At 39.3% G+C, this 14,530-nt stretch overlaps 5 protein-coding genes across 7 annotated transcripts; 1 reads left to right on the forward strand and 4 right to left on the reverse strand.

The window, feature by feature from the left end:
• Positions 1-319: 319 nt before the first annotated feature.
• Positions 320-1,617, reverse strand: LOC140794393 (peroxidase 57-like). Its single transcript, XM_073146405.1, has 4 exons — positions 1,405-1,617; positions 1,140-1,319; positions 883-1,048; positions 320-751 (listed from the first exon to the last, which is right to left on the reverse strand). Exons 1-4 carry the CDS (start codon positions 1,615-1,617, stop codon positions 339-341), a joined length of 972 nt encoding a protein of 323 aa, XP_073002506.1. The 3' UTR covers positions 320-338.
• A 759-nt stretch (positions 1,618-2,376) lies between these two features.
• On the reverse strand, positions 2,377-3,670 carry LOC140794394 (peroxidase 57-like). Its single transcript, XM_073146406.1, has 4 exons — positions 3,446-3,670; positions 3,139-3,318; positions 2,883-3,042; positions 2,377-2,786 (listed from the first exon to the last, which is right to left on the reverse strand). Exons 1-4 carry the CDS (start codon positions 3,668-3,670, stop codon positions 2,377-2,379), a joined length of 975 nt encoding a protein of 324 aa, XP_073002507.1.
• A 1,506-nt stretch (positions 3,671-5,176) lies between these two features.
• Positions 5,177-6,414, reverse strand: LOC140794396 (peroxidase 57-like). Its single transcript, XM_073146407.1, has 4 exons — positions 6,199-6,414; positions 5,936-6,115; positions 5,668-5,827; positions 5,177-5,589 (listed from the first exon to the last, which is right to left on the reverse strand). Exons 1-4 carry the CDS (start codon positions 6,412-6,414, stop codon positions 5,177-5,179), a joined length of 969 nt encoding a protein of 322 aa, XP_073002508.1.
• A 971-nt stretch (positions 6,415-7,385) lies between these two features.
• On the reverse strand, positions 7,386-8,746 carry LOC140794397 (peroxidase 57-like; the record flags this gene model as incomplete). Its single annotated transcript, XM_073146408.1, has 4 exons — positions 7,386-7,798; positions 7,906-8,065; positions 8,263-8,442; positions 8,525-8,746. Coding segments are annotated over 4 exons (975 nt in total), but the record flags the coding sequence as incomplete, so codon positions are not given.
• Positions 8,747-9,488: 742 nt separating this feature from the next.
• On the forward strand, positions 9,489-14,335 carry LOC140793384 (uncharacterized protein At5g43822). 3 transcript variants are annotated; one of them, XM_073144834.1, is made up of 8 exons: positions 9,489-9,710; positions 9,835-10,473; positions 10,898-11,016; positions 12,872-13,048; positions 13,350-13,397; positions 13,717-13,781; positions 13,884-14,016; positions 14,096-14,335. In XM_073144834.1, the coding sequence occupies exons 2-7, from the start codon at positions 10,342-10,344 to the stop codon at positions 13,922-13,924; spliced, it is 582 nt and encodes a 193-aa protein (XP_073000935.1). In that variant the 5' UTR covers positions 9,489-9,710; positions 9,835-10,341; the 3' UTR covers positions 13,925-14,016; positions 14,096-14,335. The 3 variants fall into 3 exon arrangements, with proteins under 3 accessions (XP_073000935.1, XP_073000934.1, XP_073000936.1); XM_073144833.1 differs by lacking the exons at positions 9,489-9,710; positions 13,350-13,397 and having other exon boundaries at positions 10,193-10,473; XM_073144835.1 differs by lacking the exons at positions 9,489-9,710; positions 13,884-14,016; positions 14,096-14,335 and having other exon boundaries at positions 10,193-10,473; positions 13,350-13,393; positions 13,717-13,758.
• Positions 14,336-14,530: the final 195 nt, after the last annotated feature.

Here is a 14,530-nt window from a genome sequence, read left to right on the forward strand (position 1 = left end):
CCCATTCTAACATCACTTCTTTTCTTTTTCTGATTTGAATATCTCCGTAGGATATCAACTTTAACTAAAGAAACGTAGGTGTTAACATTAACTTGCAATCATCTCTCATTCTAGAAAAAAGAATACATATATCAATTAAACAATACAAAAAAAAAATTCTCATCCCTCTCGATAGACACGATAGTGACAATTATTCCATGACAAACACTCACCATTATTGAGCTCTCAACAAATTTTCAATCTCAAGACACGAATGAACGAAACAATGGAAAACAAATCACAAAATGAATGAATTAAATCCTAAACACACTTCATGGCCTCGAATGAATTAGTCTTAATTAGTTTCTGCGTCGGCAATTCTTTCTGATCTGTCCTTGAGTCCCAGTGAGGACTTGGACTGCACCCAACTTGACCAAAGCCTGGTTAAATTGGGTCAGGAACTGCGTTGGATTGGCAGCCAGTTGCTGAACAATAGGCTTAGTAGCTGGATCCAAAGCCAAGGCTTGATCAATTGGAAGAATGCCTTTGTTCTGAAGGAGCTGCTTGTAGAAGCTGTTGTCCACCTTAAGAGAACTTGATGGGTCATCGAGGAAGACCATGTTATTATCACCTCCAATCTTAGGGCATGCAAAGCTTCTAAGTAATTGCAAGAAGTTTGGATTCAAGGTTGGATCAGGCTTGCCAGTTCCCCTGAAGTTATAGAGGCGATCTTTGATGACAGAGCAACGAGTGATTCCAACAGTATGACCACCTGCAATTAATAATCACGTACGTGTTTAGTTACTGAATTAATACATACATATATATATATATATATATATATATATATATATATATATATATATATCATGTCTTTTTAACACTAATTCTTCTTTTATATACCTAAGAGAAGAACCATGTCAGAGGTGCTGAGCCCTTTCGCTCGAAATGTTTGAATTGATTGAGGAACGGTTATCGACGGCGCCGGAAGATTTCGAAGCGAATCTCCGGCTTGGGAGATCAATCCATCCCTCCTACCCAGCTGCACCTGATATCGCAATCCCCCGGCCTTTGTTTCACAAACATATTAACCTGTCATTATTATTTGGAAGAGCACCCAACAGAATAGTTATATATTTGCTATCTTAATTAATTTCTACCAAAGCAACAGCATCTCTCGTTGCAGCAATGATGATATCTGCACAGGAGACCACTCCAGGGCAGGCCAACTCAACGGCTGCCTTTATTTTGTCAATGAGGTCGTAGCCAAACACGCTGAAGTTTGGTGGTGCAGTCTTCTCAGTAGATGGACCATCCAAAAGTATGGAGGCATCACAACCCTTCCAAAATAGATTATTCATCACTTAAATGCATTGGAAAACTTATATATATTGCTTATGAGATCGTAATAACATTTATACGTACTCTAACGAAGCAATCGTGGAATTGCATGCGGAGGAGAGCAGCAACTATCTTGGTGTCACCGAAGAATCGTTGTCGGACTATGCCGGTGATGATGGCCTCCACGTCCTTGGTGCCGCACTTTCCTTTGTAGAAGCCATACTGCAATGCACCGTGACCGGCGGCGGCAAGGCTGAGGACGAGAAGAACGAGGATTGCGGCGCCGTAGGACTTCATCTTTGCTTCTACCTCAATATTAAGCTAATGAAGAGAGAGCTGTACGTGATAGTACCAGGGCGTGTGTCTATGCTACCTTATTTATACTACATATTCTTCATTAGTTAGAAAATTAGAATAGCTGTTGGCACTAATGATGGAGTTCACGTCTATGAGACCCTATTTTTCAATTGGTCAAAAAAAAGGTGCGGCCGTCGTTTGTTTTGGCTCACACACCCGGTTTAATTAGTTGGTCCACTTGTCATCACGTTTGAGATACTAAATTGTATTAGTGGTTTCCATTTAAATATATATATGTATATATATATATATAATCAAGCTGTCCTGATACGTATTAGAGATTAACCAATCCCTAAAAAATTGAATCAAAAGCTTGGTTGCACTTATGGGCTCTCATGGGTCAGACCAGGCTGGGAGAGGATAAGCCAATCTCCACCTAATGGGCTCAGTGTCTGGAGTGGGCCGGCTCCAAAGTCAAAGAAAAAATAGACTAAAAAAAAAGGTTAAAAGATTTTATTTCCTTTGGTAAAAATATCAAGATAAATTCTTACAATTATCTTTATTGATAGATTCAACATTACATCATTCAATCACTCAACACAAAAATAAATAAAAATGCCGCTGTTGGTCATGGCTGCATGTCGTCGGCACTTCTTATTTCACCATCCCATCCTGGGAGTGCAACTAAACTGAGATAGTGAGATGCAAACATATGGGACTCAAACAAATCGAAATAAAACAAAATTTGAAACTTTTATTTTAGTTTAATCGTCGGCAATTTTTCCTTATCTGTCCTTGATTTCCAGTGAGGACTTGAACTGCACCCAGTTTGACCAAGGCCTTGTTGAATAGGCTTGGAAAGAGGTTTGTATTTGCCAGAAGCTGAACTATCCACCGAGTGGACCAGTCACTAGCCAAGGCCTGATCTATTGGAAGAATGCCTTTATTCTGAAGGAGTTGCTTGTAGAAGTTATTATCCACTCTGAGAGCACTCCAAGGATCGTCGAGGAAGACGGAGTTATCGGTCGTCGAAAACCGAGGGCATACCAAGTAGCGAAGTATTTGGACGTAGATAGGATTCATGCTTGGATCTGGCTTTCCAGAACCTCTGTAATTGTAGAGGCGATTCTTGATGAAAGAACAATGTGTAACTCCAACTGTGTGACCACCTGCATTTAATATACAGAATCATGTCACGTTAGTAATTTAATGAGATGGCCAATGATATATGATTGATAAACTTTATGATATATATATACATTTACCTAATAAAAGAACCATGTCAAATGCATTGAGCCCCTTAGATTGAAAGGTTTGAATAGCTTGTGGAACAGATATGTCAGGAGGAGGAAGATTAGCAAGTGAAGCAAGTGAGACTGTGCCGTCTCTCCTTCCTAACTGCACTTGAAATGGCAATCCGCCGGCCTTCGTAACCACCACTTAGATTAGATTTGGAACAATATGTATTTATACATATAGACATTGTTTATGTAGTTCTTATGCATGGAGTTTAATACTTACCAAGACAACAGCATCTCTTGTTGCAGCAATGATGATATCTGCACAGGAGACCACTCCAGGGCAGGCCAACTCAACGGCTGCCTTTATTTGGTCGATTAGGTCGTAACCAAACACGCTCAAGTTTGGTGGTGCAGTCTTTTCACTAGATGGACCATCTATGAGTATTGATGCATCACACCCCTTGACAAAGCAATTCATCAAACACTTGGTGTTGTCAGTCAAATAACCAAACAATAGTAAGTAAAGAACCATTGCATGTACGATTAAAACAACGATTAGCATGTTATATCCCCTTACGGGCGCTTACCTTAACAAAGCAATCGTGGAACTGCATCCGGAGGAGCGCGGCGACGATCTTTCGATCAGAGAAGAAGCGCGATCTGACGACGGCTTGGATGATGGCCTCGACGTCCTTCGTGCCGCATTTTCCTTTGTAGTAGCCATACTGCAGCTGTCCCTGGCATCCAATTATTCCGAAATCTACTACTATGAGAGCAACGTTAATAATGGCACAAAGCTTTGAGAACTTCATCTTTAGCTTGCAGCTAGAGAAAGTTGCTTAAGAGTGGCATTGTTTGCAACCATATTTATAAGGGGGTACTAGGAGTGAAGGCCATCGAGAGTTTTAGAATGATGGAGGTCACATTGTAAAGCGCTAATATATCGTAAAGCATTAGCCCAAGTCCTCTGGTTAATTTGAACAATTAAATATATATAGTACTTGCCATCATGTTGAGATATTGAAATTAAAGAAATATTCAGAAAACTAAGCAGTTGGTGAATGAGATGTATAGGAAAAATAGAAATGACCTTGGAATATATTGACTAATAGCTAGCAGCGTGATCATCAAGTACTTCTACCTCTCCTGAAAGTATTGAAGAAATCCGCATTTGAACATGTAAACAAATTTGCCTGCATCTTACCTCAGAATGCGCATCTCTCGGTGGGAGGCATTAATCCAATGTTTGAGCAATATTACTACAAAAAAGTTGGAACTTATCTTTTAATATATATATATATATTCATGCCCAGGCTTGATATAGATGGTTAGGTTTTAGTCAGCACAACTCGAACATGCCAAGTTATTGGAGAAACGAACTAAATAAATTTATTTTTTTTAAAATAAAATATCAGATTAAAAAAATAAAAACATTTAAAATTATGATTAGCTAATAAAAGTCATTTAGGATTATAAAGAATCAATGCTTATTATTTAAAATGCTTCTCGCTGGACAATGTAGATTGAAACCATACACATGTGAACATTTTAAAAAATAATATTAATTTTACTATAGTTGAACCATCTCTCTTTAACATTATTTTATAATTGAGTCTTTGCTATTTTGCCTATCTAAATTAACCCCAAGGTGTGCATAAGATAATAATCAGGCCGAAATAAAAACTTTCCCTAAAAATAAACTACTTGCATTTGGAGGGAATTGATTTGCAATAGAATTCCACTTTATAAACATGTTGGCAAATATGGACCTGAGTCACTTGCCGATATATAAAAGGGCAGTTCCATGATATTTTGCTTTTCTAAAACTTTTGTGAGGTTAGAATTGGTACTTTCTCAGACTCTTTTTTTAAGTTTTAATAATTTATATATATATATATATATATATTTCAAAACTTTTCTTGATTCAAATATTTGCAAGAAGATTAGAATTAGGTGCTCTCTCTTCTCTCTGGTTTTCTCTAAGTTTTATTTAATTTTAGTTATATATATATTACTAAGCTTGTGGCTAGCACTAAGATCGATCGATCAACTAAAATATTAATGTGTGTTCTGATCATTTTGTGAAAACTATGAGGCTTGAATTGCAAATAGTAATAAAAAAAAATTAAATAAAATGGGGATAATTTAGAAATAAGAATAACTTGCAATCCTCTCATTTATAGAGCAAATATTATTACATCATCAAAAATACAATCACATTACAAATTAACGCAGGTCACTGTTGGTATTTGGTAGACCAACAATTAATTATTTCACGAATAATTTAAACACGATGGCGATCGTCATCAGATCGAGCTTTAATTTATACGACGGCAATTTCTTCTTATCTGGCCTTGGGTTCCGGTGAGGACTTGGACCGAGGCTAGCTTGACCATAGCCTGGTTGAATCGGGTCAGGAAGAGGTTCGAATTGCCTGCTAATTGCTGCACAATCCACCTAGTAGACCAATCCGAAGCCAATGCTTGATCAATAGGGAGAATACCTTTGTTCTGGAGGAGCTGCTTGTAAAAACTATTGTCCACCTTGAGAACACTTGATGGGTCATCAAGGAAGACAAAGTTGTTGAAATTTGAGAACCTAGGACACACCATGTTTCTAAGTATTTGGACATAGATTGGGTTCAAGCTCGGGTCAGGCTTGCCAGTTCCTCTGAAGTTATAAAGCCTATCCCTGATGATTGAACAATGAGTAACTCCAACAGTGTGGCCACCTGCATGCATGCAATTAATATTTATGAGCTACCTCAATTTGTACACTAACTAATGGTTTAATGTAATTTAAAAATTACCCAATAGAAGAACCATGTCGTAGGTATTGAGACCCTTGGATTTAAAGACTTGAATTGATTGTGGAACTGTAATGGATGGTGATGGGAGATTAACGCGTGAAGCAAGTGAGACAGTCCCATCCCTCCTCCCCATGGGAACCTGATAATGTAATCCTCCAGCCTTGTTCCAGAAAATGAATACAAGCACCATTAATTAGTTTAATCTCCATGCATGCACGAAAATTTCAACTATAAAACTCTATGTAGACGATGCATGAAATGAAGTTACCAGTGCTATAGCATCTCTCGTTGCAGCAATAATGATATCTGCACAGGAGACAACACCAGGGCATGCCGCCTCCACTGCTGCCTTTGCTCGATCGATCAGGTCGTACCCAAACACACTCAAGTTTGGAGGTGCAGTCTTCTCGCTAAATGGACCATCCAGTAGTATGGATGCATCACAACCCTGGATTAAATATTTCATCTTAATATTACTATCTCAAACTTACGTATATAAATTAGCATTAATTGTTGGTTATATATTCATACGCTAACGAAGCAGTCGTGGAATTGCATGCGGAGGAGGGCGGCGACGATCTTGGAGTCGGCAAAGAAACGTTGCCGGACCACGCCTGAGATGATGGCCTCCACGTCCTTAGTGCCGCATTTACCTCTGTAGAAGCCATACTGCAGTGCACCGTGACAGACGGTGCCAAAGCTGATGAGGAGCAGGACGAGGACATTGAGGAGGATTGGGGACTTCATGATCTTAATTAATTAGCTTACTTAGCTTGTAGCAAGCTAGCTAGCTGGAGATATATGTATGAATGTTTGAGTGAGACAATATCTGCCTGCAGGTTGGTGTTATTTATATAACATGGAAGTGGGTTTGTACAGCTGTTGTACGAAGATGGAGATCACGTACGTCTATTAATTATAAGGCTTACACTTGGTTTTGTGATGCTTGTTTTTGACTTGATCCAAACCAGGCTTAATTAGCAAGTTGCCAATTGGAAGGCGTAAATGATAGATTCTGTAGTCTAAAAGAGTGTGTTGTGATTTGCACTTACAGATTAAGTCTACATGTAGATAATGGAAAAGATTAGTGCATGCGTGGAAGTGGCCAAAATGTTAATTAAGCTGGGTTCATTACTGAGATGGGCGGTCGGAGAAGAGCCAGGCTTGAGCTCAAGCTTATTATTCCAAAGATCATAAGATTTCCAATCTTATATAGCTTATTAATCTTTGCTCGCTGGGCACTTAATTTGGTCATATCGAATTTGCTAGTGGTGGAGCTCCACGAACATATATCTCAGATTGGAACCCAACCTGAGGGCGATGTTATAAAATGATAGCCACAAAATTAACATCACGCGGTCTTTGTGTTTGTTGTTTTGCCGCTCAGGATCATCGATCGGGAGACTGTAGTACTAAAAGACATGGATTTCTTGAAGTCATAGTGTAAGCAAGGAGCAACACTAATACCACAAATAATGCCATAATGTGAAACATAAACTTTCTTAATGAGCAAATCTTACACCATCACTCATACAAATCGAGACAACACTGCTGCTGCATGCTAGCAGCCATCTCTGCGACGATTATTTGACCAAGACCATGGTAAATGATTAAAAAAATAAAATGAATTGAAAACAACGATCAATTTGAAAAAGAAAATTAAATAAATAACGAAGATAATCACACAACACAACATCTCTCATCTCAAACGAAATTTTTTACTTGTTTACTGCTCTGCAGGATTTTCTGATTTGGCCCTGCGTCCCAGTGAGGACCTGGACTGAGCCTAACTTGACCAAGGCCTGGTTGAATAGGCTGGGGAAGAGGTTAGAATTGGCCAAGAGCTGCACTATCCACCGTGTAGACCAGTCCAAAGTCAAGGCCTGGTCAATTGAAAGGATACCCTTGTTAAGGAGGAGTTGCTTGTAGTAGCTATTGTCCACTCTTAGTGCACTGAATGGGTTTTGATCAAGATTGATAGCGTTGTTGAATGTTGATCTAAGTGGGCATCTTTGCTTAAGTGCGTTAACGAGAGCAACGTTCATGTTTGGATCTTGCTTGCCTGATCCATTGAAGTTGTAAAGACGATTGCTGACAAAGGAACAGTGTGTGATTCCAACCGTGTGGCCACCTGCAATTAAAGGAGAGAATATACACGAGTGATTTGTAAATAATTAGAAACATATATACAGCGTATAAACTGCAAAATTGCTTAAATAAAAGTGCAATATAAATTACCCAGTAGGAGAACCATGTCAAAGGTGTTGAGTCCCTTCTGTTGAAACGCTTGAATTGATTGCTGCACGGAGATTGAAGGAGATGGGAGATTCACATTGGAAGCAAGTGAGACAGTTCCATCTCTCCTTCCCATCTGAACTTGATACTGCAAACCCCCAGCCTATTTTGTTCCAAAAAAACAATTAAGCCATGCATATATGCACCAATATTATATATATATATATATATATATATATATATATATATATATATATATATATATATATATATATATATATATATATATACTTACTAATAACATTTGCATAGCCTACTCTAATCTAGTTTATTCATGTTGAAGGACAAAAAAACACTTACCCTGGCAACAGCATCTCTTGTTGCAGCAATAATAATGTCGGCGCACGAGACTACGCCGGGACACGCAGCCTCCACCGCCGCCTTCGCTTGATCGATGAGGTCGTAGCCTCTCACGCTAAAGTTCGGGGGTGCCGTCTTCTCACTCGACGGCCCGTCTATAAGTATCGACGCATCGCAACCCTTGATAGAGATGTATATATTAGATAGATAAAAAGTGATGATAGAAACAACAACAACAACAACAACACCAACTATGGCGTACCTTAACGAAGCAGTCGTGGAATTGCATGCGGAGGAGGGCGGCGACGATGGTCGGGTCTCTGGCAAAGCGTGCTCGGACTACGCCTGCAATGATGGCCTCGACGTCCTTAGTGCCGCATTTACCTTTGTAAAAGCCGTATTGCAGCGCGCCGCGGCTGGCGGTGGCGAGGCTGAGCACGAGGACGGCGAGAGCGAGCATTGGAGACTTGGCCATGACTAGTAGCAATAACAAGCGAAGTTGAGTTGTATGGAGTTAATGCTTAATTTTTGGCCAATTTATAGGGGGATATGGTACTTACGAGTGGATAGAATTTTTATTTATCCAATTTAAGAGGAGTTGGGAATTGGCATGGCATAATAATGGTGAGCACGTATGCTGATTTTGATCGTGGCTACAGCAACTAGCAAGAATGAGCATGCATCGGAAAAGTTCAACAAAGGCATTCAGATCCTCTGCAGCTATGGCTTCACGTAGCTACTACGATCATTTAAGCAGTATGACCGGATGAGGCAGGATTTGGCGATCAATCAATGGCTGCAAGCCTGTAGTGATTTCCGATGGTAGCAACTTCCTGCATTTGGCGCTGCAGAGAATCCTTCAGCTCCCCCAATAATATAGCACGTTATCTTCTGGCTGCAATGCATGGGCCAGGCTGTTATGATGTCGAACATGTTGACTTTGAGATTGGTTATCTATAATCTGTAAAGCTCCCATATTTTCGATCAAATTATCTAACCTCGAATTCTAAATTGTTAATTATGATTAACTTAGGGTGTTTTTTAAGAATAGCAATACTGAAAAGGTAGGGGTGAATAATAAATTTGTCAAATTTTATGGGCTTAAATGTAAGTTTCCTTAGTATTTGCCTTTTTTTTAACATAGGATGGCGCGAAGCCCGCTCCGGATCCGGCCCGGATTTTTCGAGGGGAAAGCCCTAACCCGAACTCGAGCAATTGGAATCGTCATATATCCAAGAATCTAGAACCCATCACGCCCACGCCCACGGCCAAATTTCCTCTTCCAAAATCCCTTCCTCCGGCTCCGACGGCCACACCTCCACGGTAACGGACGGAGCTCCACGGTGACCCACGCCTCCACCCAACACCACCGGCATTCGGGCCATTATATCACTGGAGGCGGAGCAGAATACAATCTTTCCAGCTATAGCTTTGCGTTTGAGAGCAAGGTAGGTGCAAGGCTCCTCGTCCTTAGCTAAAGTAGGAGCAAAGCATCAGATACTGATTTGCTCTGTTGGTTGAGCGATCTACCTTGAATGCTTTTTGAGTCATTTCCAAGAGTTATTGTTGCAGACCAACTGTTGTGATCCAAGGAGCACAGTTAAGATTGTGTACTCACTGGAGCCGTTGTTTCCGGAAAGGCTCTGATTGTGATCGCATTGGAGTAGTAATTAATTTCGGGAAATCTGAGTGATAAGGGCATGGCGTCGACGCCGTCAGCGATTGTCTGATCCATGGCGACCAACACGTCGATGACAGCAGTCTTTTCGGTGTCACTGGAGAATATCAGCTTGTGCAAGGCCACCCGAGCCATCGGCGCGATCCCGGTCGCAGTAGCCCCAGCATAGCTGAAGTAGTTGGCGTCCGGTGTACGGCTTCTGGCTGTAGTGGACGACGTGTTGAGCTACTGAATCGAGCTCGAGCTAGATGGGAGCAGATCCTGAACCGGCCTTATCCAGCTTGTTTTGAGCTCGACCTCCCTGCCAACCTGTAACCCTAACCCCCAAAATAATTACGCCACCGCCAATCTCATCGTCTCGATAGGTGTTGGAAGTGAAGTACACCTGGGATTCTTGTGTTATGGAGACGACGATAAGAAAGCTCCAACAGAAATATAGGAAGATAAGAGACGAGATGGGTCGGTGGGACGAGCTCCAAACTCGAATTCTCTCCCAATTCGGGAACGCCTCCTCGATTATCGAGCGTCTCCAGGTTTTGGAATCTGATTTATTTTGTTGAGTACCTTAATCACTCCATTTGGTCAAGGATTTGTGCTCTCTCCTTTGCAAATTATAGTATTTTTGTTGATTTTAATCGTGGTTCTTAGTAAAGGAAGCGAGTTCTTCTTGAAATGAAAATTTAGAATCTTGGATAATTGATATTTTTTACGGTTTTCTTGGAATTGCGGTGTCTTTAATTCTATGTGCTGTAGCAACATCAAACTCTAATTTCCTTTTTCTGATCTGAAAATTGATAATGCATATTATTTAGCTGGATAACTGACTTGTTCAGAGTTTAGCCTAAGAATCATTGCCTAACAATATTTTGAGTTGGTGAACAATTTTTTCCTTTTCAAGAGAATGATAAGAGATAGTTAAAAATGACCGGATGGCTTTGTCTTGTATCATCTAATTAGGTCCTTGGAGAGGCTAAAAACTATGGTATGATGAGATCTCTCCCTGACATTAAAAAGGAGCTATTGGGGAAACAAATGGAAACATTGGAAATGATCTTCTATTCCATGAGAGAGACATTGTGAGCTGCTTCTATTACTGTCTTTATATATTTATTTTTCTTTACAACTAGAGATTTTGGCATGTTTCTGTTGTTGGAATTGTTTCTGTGCCTCATAGATTTCTCTGGTAGCAATGTAATATATTTTATCCTGCTCCTAATTGATTTCTCCAGTAGCAACATAAAGTCACATAGTTTTGGCATGTTTCTGTTAATGGAATTGTTTTCCTCTATAGATTATTTTCCCTTGTAGTCTTAACTATTTTGGCTTGGCATAACATATTGAAACCATTTCAATGGTTAGATAATTGTACAAATGCTTTTGGCCATTATTTATTGTTTCCCTAGAAATGCCTATCAGTTAAATTGGATACATGACCATATGAACAATCCCAATATAAATGAGTTGTTCCCTTTTTCTTGTATTCTTAGAAGTTGAAATCTTCAGTGCTTGATGCTTATAACCTTAGATTTCAAAATAGTTTTAGATTATGCAATGAGATTAATATATGATCTTGTTGTAAGACCCCTGCAACTAGAGGAAGAGTTTCTAGGTATATGACAAAAGTGCCAAAAAGCTATGCAAGTGAAAATTATGACCATAAATGGGCCATGGAGAGCATGCTCATCATGGGAATGTTGATGGGTATGATGATAAAGGACTAATGGATTGAACAATTGGTGATTGGGTGTACCAAAGAAAGTATAAAAGCTGGTTCTGTTGAAAGACTGAGTGATGTTGTGGCTGATAAAATTTGTCTAGGTCTGTGCTAACAAACTTTCTTGAAATGCATTCTCAAATTATTTATTTTCCCAGACAATGATAGAATTTGTCTTCAAGAATTTGTAGTACGAAAGAAGATGTGACATGTCTAGAATATTTAGGAATTGCCTGCGTAATCCTGTGTATTATAAGCATAGATGGTAGCACTTGATATGAAACATAGCAGATAATGATCAATAAATTAGACTAGGTAGCTGGGAAAGAGTATTGGAGGACATTCAAGACTGATACTTGCATAAACGTCAAAGTTTTGAATTTCAACTTGATTCTCATTGGTTGATTGTTACGAACCGGCCTAATCCGATCCGCAACGGTTTTGAAGTCGATGAAGCCCGTAACTTCCAAGAAAATCTGCGATCAATCTAATCGACGGATCTTCTTGAATTTTGGATATGTTGTTGCTCTTGGGGAGAGTTTTTCAACGAATCCAAGATCACGGGATTCAGATGGTTAGATATCAAGATATCGACCAAACAGTGGTCGTAGGTCAATTATATCCTAGCTTGATAGCCCACCAATGGCTAGATAGATGCTAGGTTTAGTTCTTGGTGTGAAGGGGGAGAAGTTGTTATGGAAGAGGGTGGTTAGAGGCTGGAAGAAGCCGACCAAAGACTTGGATGGTAGAAGAAGGGAGGTGGGAGAAGGTGTCAATAGCTAGAGACAAGAGAGAAGGAGATAAGACTAAAGCCAATTCCAATCACAAGATAAACTCAATTAGAGTTTCCTCTACATATATATAGAGGCTCACCTAAGAGCTTCTTAATTAACATAAAAACACTCCAAACAATCCTAACAATCCCTAACTTAACCCACACTTTCGCCGCGATGCGTTCGAACGCGCCCGATTGCGATCGAACGCGGAATTTCTATTATCTATCGATGCGAACACGATGCAGACGTTCGAACGGCCCCGTTTGAACGCAGTCATTGCGTTCGAACGCACCCTGGTAAAAATTAATTTTATTGCTTCTACATACTCAACTAGATAAATAGGCTCATTCCCATGAACCCAATGTCACGCGTGGAGCCAATATGGATCGAATCGTATCATTAATATATTCAATAAATGATCTATTTGCTTTGAAATTACAGGAAAGAGTTCCATGCCATTGTCAGGTCCCTTGATAAGATTGCAAGGGATGGTAGCCAATTATTGAAAGGGGGATCAACACCAACTGCTCAACAAATGCAATTACGAGTTGGAATATGGCCAAGCCTTGCAGATTGCTTGGGTGGGCTAAGATCAATACATGAGATGTATCGGGCTGAGTAAGTATTGATCTTCCTCATATTGTTGGTGGACATAATCATATGTTTGCTTCAATCATTTAATCATTGTCTTATAGAAGATTTTTATTGTGATAACACTGAGGAAATCACAAGTTTAACAGATTTGCCTTTTAATCTTGGTGTTTGCATTCTTTAGTGTATGATGGATAAGATGTAAACTTCTCTTTCTGATTAACCTAGGTTACTTGTTTCATAATTCGACCTTTTTAAGATCTTCCTGATCATAGCTTTCATTTTATACCCGACTTTCTTTTATTCATCTTTTCAATTCCATTTTCAGGTACAGGCTCAAATCAACAATTATATCCTCATTGACAGTGAAATGTAGGCAAGTTGGCGGCCTAATGCTTCACCTTGAACTTTTTTTGAGTTTTTCAGTTACAATTTGAAGTCATGTTTTCTTCAGTACCATTTTCATGCATGCATACGTACTATAAATATTTGGATGCATCTATAGAATGAATTTACACAGAGGTCACCTTTTGACCTTAAATTTATCCAAGAACATTTTTTTATTTAAACAATGAAATCTTCCTATTCTTTCTTTCGAATATAAAACTTCAAACTGCAACAACATGCAGCCCATAATATATCATAGACTGAATTGCATTTAATATTAAATTGATCATAAATTTACTTTTCTGCAGCTCAAGTGACATAGCTGCACTCCGTCAACTTTTAATGGACCAGCCAAACATCCCAAGAGATGAAGGTACAAAATGAAAAAAAGAAATTTCTTCATCTGTAAGGACTCATGTGGATGTTAAAGGTTATATAATTCCTCTTACAAATTATTCTGTTTTCCTTTGTGCAGTGCAATCAATATTCGACATTATATTTGCAAATGAGAATTGAACTCTCTTTTTGTCACCCAATCAGCTGCCATTAGGAAATGTGCATCTGCCTCATCTAGTAGACAAACTATGGCATTTGTGCCCAAAGCAAAGGTGTGAAAGCAATTAAAACATGTAGCTTCTCTAAGATGGTGCAAATTATTAAAAACGCCCACTGTATTCTTCTCCTCAGGTTGAGTGTGCAAAGGGGCTTCATGGATGGAAACATCTTCATCTAAGATCGCTGAGCAGCAGAATATTTATAGCATCTGAGCTATTCTAGTGAATTGCTTGTAGCCACTTAGTTGTTACTGTTGAATTGGTTTTCCTGCTACTACTCTCGGGGGTAGGAAAGTAAGGAAGGGCCCTTGTTAAAACTTGGTTTCTCTTGCTACAATCGCTATGGGTAGTAAAAAGTTGAACTATCCACATATCCTGCATTTGTCACTTCCGACACTAACATAACTTTTGCAGGTCAACGCAATTAAAACCTATTTCATTTTTTTTGAACAATAAACGTCGTTGAACAAGATGGTACGACTGTTTCCGACCCCAAGACGATCGTGCAGCAGTGGTTACATAAACTACTTACAGAATATTCAGACTAAAAATTGTTGCGAGTCTCCTG

Source organism: Typha latifolia, chromosome 8 (genome assembly GCF_019914945.1).
Source record: "Typha latifolia isolate L0001 chromosome 8, TyphaL0001v2, whole genome shotgun sequence".
Taxonomy (NCBI): Eukaryota; Viridiplantae; Streptophyta; class Magnoliopsida; order Poales; family Typhaceae; genus Typha; species Typha latifolia.